We start from the raw sequence: 9871 nt of genomic DNA, 5'->3' as shown, positions 1-9871 counted from the left end.
ACCGGCAGGCTCTGGAGATGCCTACAGAAGCCGGTGTGCCTTAGCAGAGCAACGACACCCCCAGACCTTATGATTCACTGGCTCTTGTTCCCAAACTCTCTTCTCTGGAAGGAACCAGGCACCTAGGAAAGTCTGCGCCGCGTTCCCACCCTGGACACAAGCAACTTGTGGCTTCACAGGGGAGGGGGCCTGTGAGGACACTCAGCCCCAGGGAAAGGTGGGGTATTACTGAAGTGCAGTCCCAGATCTAGCCTGGAAGGGTCCCGAGGCTCATGTCCTTTCACATGCCCATGAGTCCAGGAAAACTTATTTCCACCGGCCTTGCCAAGTTCTATGTAAGAACCCAGGCTGAGCCCAAGTGAGCAGCCGGGTAGAGCGAAAGACATCAGAGGTGATTTCTCTTGGAATATTGAACAGAAAGGAAACAATGCCCTCTGTCGACAGTAGGTCTCCATATGAGTATCCCCAGGAGCTGACGGACTGTATGCTCCTGTGCACTGAGGGTTTGCAAATCCAGCTGGGTGGCCATCCTGCAATAGCTTGAGGCCGTTTTCATAGAAAACAGGAAGTCCTCTGCGGTAACAGTTAGATGCATTTGTTTTAGCTCCTCAGCAAAGGTGTGTTAAAGAGTGTAAGCTTGACCTTCTGCTGTTGCATCTCCTCTCTGGTGGATGCTTGAAAACCCTGTCCTCAACCCCTTCAGGGCAGCAAACCTGCTGCCGCCTTGCAATTATTGGATAATGACTGAATGACTACTCATCCTGGAGCAACTTGACAGCAGGGACTGTTACCTCCTTTGCTTCCTAGTGTAGCACCTGGCATGTAGTAAGTTCAATCAGTAGAGAGCTTGCTTGATTTCACTGATTAAGAAAGCAGAGACCTTGGGCCATGATCCCATTGCATGCCTTGCTACGGTTCGTCCTCAGGAAATGTTGGTTAATGGCCTGAAGCAAAGCCATCAGTTTTCATGGAAGCTTGAATTTCTCCTCCAGCACCACTGCAAAGGGACTACAGAAAGTCATTTGACTTGTGCAGTCAGGCTCAGTCACTCCTATTTTCTGCCTCTGACAGACAATCTTGACTCTCAGAAATGTCCTGAGCAAATTTAGGCTGCGTGTGAGCTGTAAGAGGCTGGACTAAAAGGCAGACTCCAGCGACTGTTTTTTTCATCTATAGAGAGGAGCAATAGCCTTTGTAATTCTAAATAAGAGATAAAAGCAACATCTATTTGCCGTCTTCTCTCTGGTACAGCGGCTGCTGAGCGGGCCGGGGTGCGAAGAAAGCAGTGTGATACTGGCCATGGGAACCCCCAAATTCCTAATTGCTTGTTCTCAGGGGGTTGCCTGCAAAAGAAGGGCCTCTGTCCTGGTTCTTTAAATACCATCAAGGAGCACAAACTGTAGGTACCTCACTTAAAATGCAGAGGGGTTTGGTTGCCATAGGCATTGTATGCAAATAAAGCATGCCTTTTTATGCAGAAAAGGAGATTCGGGAGGAAAATGTTTATTTTCAAGAATTTTAAAGGTTGATCACCGGAAGGAGAGTTCAGACTTCTTTAGAAGTATCATGAGTTGTCCCGAGGCAGAACTAGACCAGGTGTGGTTGGTATCAGTTTCTCCTCTAGGTCTAGATGAGAACATCTCGCAGGGCACACAGGCGCTGAGTGCGCTGGCCCTCGCTGGTTCCAGCCGGTGTCTCGCGATGTCCCCCAGCGCTGTCACCTATTTACTCAGCAATTCTTTCAGTTCCTCTGTGCCCCTGCCTCTGTCACATACACAATTTACAATTACAGTGCTGCACAAAAATGTCTCTTCCAAAATATCTCTATCGGATGGGCGGCCATGTAAGTGATAGCAGACTCATTGCTTTTATGCATGCTTTGTTTAATCGTCATTCAACAAACAGTTAAAGAGTTCCTACCATGTGTGACTCTAATGCCATCTCCAGGCCTCCGTCTCCATAGCACTTCTCTGCTCTGCAAATAAGATGCTCCCAGAGCACTTCCATGGTTTTCTACCCTGGCAGGTATCATCCTGCGTTTGATGGTTTATCAGCTCGTTTGCGTCGCCCACCTGGACTAGAAGCTTCTTCACAATGACAGGGACTGTACCCATCTGGTAATTGATTACTTCCGTGATGTCTAACACACATCTTAGAATCCACACATCCCTGTTGCTTAATGATGGATAAATAAATTAATCGACACAAAAGTGAGTTTTCTGTCAGTTGAGGTGTTTTCGCAGGGGGTTGGGGGATGCCTGTCTAATAGAGATCTTTGAGCAGAGACGTGTCCTTTGGGTATTATACAAACCACACCACATTGTAATTGCTGATTTACCGAGCTCACTTCCCCGCTTCGACTGTGAGCTCCTTGAGAACAGGAACAGAGTTCTATTTGTCTTTGAAATCTTACACGATACACTCAACGTTCGGAAAGTTCATACAAAATCTATTTTTTGAGAATGGACTGTTGACAGAAAAAAAGAATGTTGGAGCACTGAAGAAAAAAAATGGCAATAATATAATCCACTTGCTTTGCCAGGCCATTAAGAAGAATTTGGTAAATATTAGCTAATGTCCAGCCCTATGCTTGCTATTAAGATTTACTGATTTCAACAGAAAGTGACCTAAAAACTGTGCATGTTACATAATCCAGGGCCAATTTCTAACCGCCCAATAGTTCCAAAAATACATATTGTATCTGTCTGTGGTAGGATTAAATGCCATTGTCTAAGCAAAGTCGGATACAGGCTGTGTATAATGGGGCTGCCATGTGACTGATGGGTTTGGTCAGAGGATGAATTTATCCAGTATTCTTGCATTCTCTAGGTATAAATCTTCTCAGTGTCCGAGTAAATAAATCAACAGCATTGGTTAACCCAGTGCATGTAGAAAGTACCTTCCGTAAATGCCAGATTTTACAAAATAAATCCAACAATAAAGGCTGCTTTAAAATCTCAATTTCTTAAACAACAATGACTGCTGTGTAGAGAGATTAACATGGTATCTTGTTTCTTCCTGGTGTGATCTTATTTTTGTCTTACAAATATGTACTTACCTACGTCTGTATCATTCACCTGTATCTTTGTGAATGCTTAGAAATCTCAGTATCTCGGTGTGTTTCAGGGAATATGCTGGGAGATTGATGATAAGTAATTGTTTCTGGTGAAAGGTATTGGGCATAAACTAGGAGAAAGAGCGAGAGAGCTACAGAGCATGGTAAAGGAGAGGAGGAAAATGCCAGAACAGAGCCTGTGCCTGCTGTCCAGGGACCTTAGCTGGTGGCTTGTCAAGTCTTAGCATGATGGTATTCAAGCCATGTGAGGTTTGGGAAAAAAGTACATACTCAGCTTGGGGCTTGGCCTGAGAACGACCAATTACCTTGGTTTAAACCACACAACTCCACTGTCAAATTAATGTTTTCAGGCTAATACAAATTAGCATCAGTCCACTGGCCAAAGCCTACCATGAATTAGGCTGGGTTTAAAAGAAATCAGCCTGCCTACAGAGACCAGCTCCCATCACTACCTCCTTGCTTTTCCCAGCCGTGGATGCTTCAGGTCAGAATGTGTCTAAGGTGTTAGTAAGTGTGGGTGATCTGGGGAAAGCTTTTTTAAAGCTGATCGCTTTTGTTCCTGCTGTTTGCAAGGCCAGGCAGGTAATATTTTCTTAGTAGGACAGGCATGGAAACCCAAACTCATCCAAGAGATGAATCAGGGGGGACTCATTTACTCTACAGAAATACTCTTTCTCTTCAAAAGTGAAATGAATTTAGGTGGAACTACAAGAATAGTGGAGGAGAAAAGCTCAGAGGTTGGTGTGTTAGGAGCTCCGTCTGGAATTATAATGTATGACAAAGAGGATGTGGATTTGACTGATGAATGTTGGCTTTAGAAGTTATTGTTTTAGGTGAGATCCACCCTATGAAGAGCTTTGTAAACAGTAGGAGCTTCCAAGAACCTGGGAAAGGGAGAGAGTGTCCAGTGGATGGACACAAGATTAGGGGAGATGTGAGCAGAGAAAGGGGAGAGATTGGGGAAGGAAGAGACCCCTTCCCTTGGTCAGCCACACTTGGGACCATCCCCTCATACTCTTTGGGGACTTGAGGTCAGTGAGGGTTGGGTGAGATGAGGGGCAGGCCCCTCTGAGTGCACTGCTGTCTGCTCTCCTGGTTACATTTTTTTTTTTAAATATCTTTAGAAACTGTCCTTCCAGTCACCACAGCCGTGGTTTTCTCATCACCACTCCTACCTGGGGTCTTCTTGTGTTTTCACCTGGTTTAAGGCCATGAGCAAGATGGGTAGGATATCACTGTTGTTTAAAATTTATCACTAAGTTGGTTTCGCTTCCTAGTTTGTATGAATAAACACATTTTTGAAGGGGGATTTTGAAATCTATTTTAGAAACATGTTTGCATTTGATTAAAAATACCACGAAGACATTGCCAACCATAACAGGCACACCTTGGGAGTGGGGCGGACACAGCTAGGGGAGGAGAGCATCTAGTGTTTATGACCACGGGGGTTCATCGGTGCTGTCTGTTTGGGGGAAATCCCTTCAGTTTTGTGCTGTAAGATTGAAGTCACGATAATGTCATCAATGAGACCTTTGACCAGATGGTAGTTTGAAGTGCTTAATTCATTCAAGGAATGATTCCATCTATGCTTATTGAATAAATAGTAAGCGCCCATGGTCTGTGCTAACAGCTGGGATAGAGGAGTGAATAAGACATGGTTCTACCTTTGTGCAGGATTCTATAAATCAGAGTGCCCCATCCTTCAGCTTGCGGGCAAGGAAGGAAGTAGGAGATACCGATGGTGAGCATCTTACTATTGCTTTGGGGAATCTTGGCATCCCAGGCTTGTGATCCACTGAGAAAACTTCCGAGATCTTATGATACAACTTGACCAAACAGTATTGAGGAACTCTGTTCTAAATAGTGCCAAGCAAAAAAAAAAAAAAAAAAAAAAAAAAAAAGAAAAAAAGGAAGTTGACCAATGCTTTTCTTGAAATGTTTCACAGAAATCTGGTGTTAGAATATAAAACGTTATAACTGAGACACAGTGAGATAGAGATTTCTCTGGCCTGGAAGCAGGGAACCTTATGCTCTAATTGTCATCCTGCAGTAGTTAGGTCCCTGACTTTGCTGTTGTCTTAATTGTATTGAAGTATAGTTGATTCACAACGCTGTGTTAATTTCTGCTGAGGGACCTGACTTTGGAAATGTCATTAAAATTTTCTCAATTCCTTCACTAGATAAATGAGAGAATTGAATTGAATTACAATTTCTCTTGCTATGTGAGTTTCCCTAGCAGTACACAAGATGATTCAGGTAGTTTACCGATGAGCCTTTTTTTTCTTAGTTATTTATTTCTATATATTAACAAAAATGTAAATAGTGCATCAAGCTTCTGCTTTCGCAGATATTTTTGCTTAGCTTAAGACTAAATTTATTAAAGAAAAAAGGAGAATTCATTTAAAGAATGCTGTCAAAGAAATCATAGTACAGGCCATAATTTGTTATCATAAACATTTAAAACAATTTATTTTCTTGAAGCATAGTGGATTTACAATTTTGTGTTAGTTTCTATTGTTCAGCAAAGTGATTCAGTTATGCATATATATATACATGCTTTTTCCTCTTCTTTTCTGTTACGGTTTATCACAGGATACTGAATATAGTTCCCTGTGCTCTACAGTAGGACCTTGCTGTGTATCCATCCTACGTATAAATTTTGCAGCTGCCAACCCCAAACTCCCACTCCGTCCCTCCCCCACTTCCCTTCCCCTTGGCAGCCACAAGTCTGTTCTCTGTGTCTGCGTTATCACAAACATTTTTAAGGTTGCGTGTGACTAAGGTCAGAAAACACATGGATGTATGCTCTCTCAGGTTCCTTTACATTTCTGTCTCCCTGTAATTATTTTTCCTCTTTATCTTTAAGCAATATGGTCCTTGTAGTAGAAATTGTCTACTGACGATAGCATCATGGTATCCAGAACAAGGCGGTCAGCTTGCCCAAGCGGTCATTCACCCAGATTGCACTGAATGGCAGTTTCATAGACAGTTAGCTCTTCATGTGAGTCACTCAGTTCACTAGTGTCATACACATAATTTTGTTCTGTTTTGTTTTTCTTTGATGTGATTTCAGGTCAGGTGTTGACAGAAAGAATGTTCAAACATCTTCAGAAATGGTTTGTCACTCACTTTCTTGGGCATTCTCGGCGAAGAGCAAGGCTGGTCTCCAAAGATGGAAGGTGTAACATCGAATTTGGCAACGTAGAGGCACAGTCGAGGCTGATATTCTTTGTGGACATCTGGACGACTGTGCTGGACCTCAAGTGGAGATACAAAATGACCATCTTCATCACAGTCTTCTTGGGGAGCTGGTTCCTCTTTGGCCTCCTGTGGTATGCGGTCGCCTACATTCACAAAGATCTCCCTGAGTTCCATCCTTCCGCCAACCACACCCCTTGCGTGGAGCATATTAATGGCCTGACTTCAGCTTTTCTGTTTTCTCTGGAAACGCAAGTGACCATTGGCTATGGATTCAGGTGTGTGACGGAACAGTGCGGCACTGCCATTTTTCTGCTTATCTTCCAGTCTATCCTTGGAGTCATCATCAATTCTTTCATGTGTGGTGCCATTTTAGCCAAGATCTCCCGACCCAAAAAACGTGCCAAGACCATTACCTTCAGCAAGAATGCAGTGATCAGTAAGCGGGGTGGGAAGCTCTGTCTCTTGATCCGAGTGGCTAATCTTCGGAAGAGCCTCCTTATTGGCAGTCACATATATGGAAAGCTTCTGAAGACCACCATCACTCCTGAAGGAGAGACCATTATTTTGGACCAGATCAATATCAACTTTGTGGTTGACGCAGGGAATGAAAATTTATTTTTCATCTCCCCACTGACCGTTTACCATGTCATTGACCACACTAGCCCCTTCTTCCACATGGCCGCAGAAACCCTTCCCCAGCAGGACTTTGAATTAGTGGTGTTTTTAGATGGCACGGTGGAATCAACCAGTGCTACCTGCCAAGTCCGGACATCCTATGTCCCAGAAGAGGTGCTCTGGGGCTATCGTTTTGCTCCCATAGTGTCCAAGACCAAGGAAGGGAAGTACCGAGTAGATTTCCATAACTTTACCAAAACAGTGGAAGTGGAGACGCCTCACTGTGCCATGTGCCTTTACAATGAGAAAGATGCTCAAGCCAGGATGAAGAGAGGCTATGACAACCCCAGCTTCATCTTGTCCGAAGTCAGCGAAACAGACGACACCAAAATGTAACAGTGGCTTTTCAGCACGAGTAAAGCAAAATCTCGAAGATACCTAGTGACTAGAAACATTACGGAGCAATCAAGAATTTGGGGGTGTGACAGTGGGACAAGAGCCTTTAAGATCTCCCTGCACAATGTGCCTGAACCCCATAAGCATGATCCTACAAGACATATAGCTCTACAAGGCAACTGCCTGAGAACATGCAATGGGTTTATAGGAAACTGGAATATGGGAGCCATAGGAGCTCACATCAGATCTTGAATAGGATTATTTGAAATCATGCAGTGTTGATGGGAACAGACAAAAATCATTGAAAGCCTCATGGACAGACCAAATGAGATCCTTTTAAGAGTCTTCCCAAAGAAGATAATAAGCTTTAGACAGGATCAGGGAAAATCGATATTCTTATTTTGGTTCTACTGATAAGAAAGAAGCCACGTTTATTTTAACATTGGCTTATATCCAAGAAAAAATTGTCTCCTGAGTCGGGGGAGACGAACCAATCAAAGTAATGAGAAAAGACGGACGCACAGTGAACATTTGTGAGGCTCCGGCCTTCTCCAGCCCTGATTGTTGGCGCTTTCATCGAAGTCTGGGTCATGCTGTGTTTCCAGAGGAGCAAGGGGGAGGCTTGGCCCATGGACTCCGCATCTCTACACACAGGAGAGGAGCACAGGGCCCAGCCTGCTCGAAGGCACCTCCAGACCCTGTGGCCAAGCTGGGTGTCGGCCCAAAGACATTTAGACAGAGGCTAAATCACCGCTCTAGAATCTCAGTGAACACTTTCCTGCAAGAAAGAATGTTTGATTTGAAAATGAGGGTGATATTTCTTCCAATTTGTGATAGATGGGATAAGGGGCTTCAAATCTGTTAAAACAGTACTTCCTAATCTTCCAAGAAGGCAGTGAGGAGTTTGAAGGAGCAAAGACAGTTTAGAAGGGAAAATACTGCTAACGTTTCTGAGAAAAAGATATCTTGTGTTTTTCACCCGAGGGTTTGTAACTGAAATGCTGTTTCCAAAGGAGAAGTATGAAAGGGAAGGGAATGGGATATGACCCCACCGTAAGGAAAGTGCTTAGGTCTTCCTTCCTCCGAGGGCCCACACCGCATCTCCATCAAAGAGACCAATGTAATATAAGGATTGATCTGCAGGGGAAGGTTTTACTGTGAATGCCTTGTTCAGTTTCCTGCTTACGTTATTTTGAATGTACTCTCGAAAAGATGGTACCCAAAGCTGCTTAGGAATCAAAATGTTTTCAGTGTGTTGATTAATACATTAAATCTCTGAAACTGTGATGTACTTTCCCCAAGCGTCAGTCATTGCACATTAGTTGTGACAGACCACGTGGTAACAATCCCCATGCAGGGGGTGGGCTTTCTCCTGGGAGAGGCAGGAGTGGTGGCCCGTTTTGTCTTGAATCCAGCGTGCCCAGGAGGACGCGGCCTCAGGTGCAGATGTGCCCCGTCCCATGCAGCCCCATCAAAACACTCCGGTGTGAGTCTAGGTACATAGTCATGGATACCAATGACTTTGTTTTTGTAGGCCTGGGGTCAAGTGTGTACAGATTCACACACACACTCTGGTCCTTCCGACAAAAATGAGTGAGGAGTCTGATGGGTTCAGAGCTGCGCACTTTGTCCGTGGCCATAACGGTGGACACGATGGACCACGTGGGAGGTTACTCTGTGCCTGTACGTGTGTTGGCACTGCCATTGAATCTGCTAACAAAGCTAAAGGAAATCAGGTGTAACGAGCTCGAGGGAGCTGGAATTCTCTGCTGGCCCGTTGTCATGAGGGTTTATGACTATAACGTCCTTATAGACGGAAGGGTCAGAAGACATGCCTTCTAGTCTGTTCTGCTCCTTTTAGCAGATGTTGGGGGATGCTGGTAGCGAAGTGATCCTAGGCAATCCCTTCCTCTTGATCGTTAAGAGAACAGAACAACCGGAATCCTTGCGAATGGCCTTTCTTTCTGGGTTATTCGATGGAAGACGTCTGCTTCCAAATATTCCTTTATTAGGATTGAGGCATTCTGCCCTTTGAAGTCTACTTTTTAATACAAATTCCCATTGAAACTTTTTTTTTTTTTTTGGTGGTGGTATGCGGGCCTCTCACTGCTGTGGCCTCTCCTTTTGCGGAGCACAGGCCCCGGACGCGCAGGCTCAGCGGCCATGGCTCACGGGCCCAGCCGCTCCACGGTATGTGGGATCTTCCCGGACCGGGGCACGAACCTGTGTCCCTTGCATCCGCAGGCGGATTCTCAACCACTGAGCCACCAGGGAAGCCCCCCATTGAAACTTTAGTAACTGTTAACATACTTACATCCAACAAAGCCCCGAGGAAATGAGGCCCCGAGGAAATGAGGCCCTGCAGGCACCATCCAATGGTCCTAAGGGGTGGCTGGAGCCCCAAAGCAGCATAAGAGCTCTGGACGTTTGGAGAGAAAGGCTTACCACAGGCATAGGAACTCTGTGAGTAAATAAATTAAATGGAAAACAGAAGGTTCCAGAAGGCCAACTTGCCCATAGTTTAATGCCAGTGCTAAAGGCAGGCTTTTTATTCCAATGTGGTAGCAGCATTCCCACCAGGAC

General features: G+C 44.7%; 1 protein-coding gene across 1 annotated transcript; it reads left to right on the top strand.

The window, feature by feature from the left end:
* The first annotated feature begins 6169 nt into the window (after positions 1-6169).
* On the top strand, positions 6170-7288 carry KCNJ1 (potassium inwardly rectifying channel subfamily J member 1). Its single transcript, XM_059069772.2, has one exon. The coding sequence runs from the start codon at positions 6170-6172 to the stop codon at positions 7286-7288; it is 1119 nt and encodes a 372-aa protein (XP_058925755.1).
* The last annotated feature ends 2583 nt before the right edge of the window (positions 7289-9871 follow it).

The sequence above is a fragment of the Kogia breviceps genome, chromosome 7 (genome assembly GCF_026419965.1).
Source record: "Kogia breviceps isolate mKogBre1 chromosome 7, mKogBre1 haplotype 1, whole genome shotgun sequence".
NCBI lineage: Eukaryota > Metazoa > Chordata > Mammalia > Artiodactyla > Physeteridae > Kogia > Kogia breviceps.
Note: the sequence above shows the minus strand (reverse complement) of the source record. Positions and strands in the feature narration are given on the sequence as shown.

What these genes read in the sequence shown, in the direction of transcription:
- KCNJ1 (XM_059069772.2), top strand. Translation starts at nt 6,170, where the DNA reads ATGTTCAAACATCTTCAGAAATGGTTTGTCACTCACTTTCTTGGGCAT.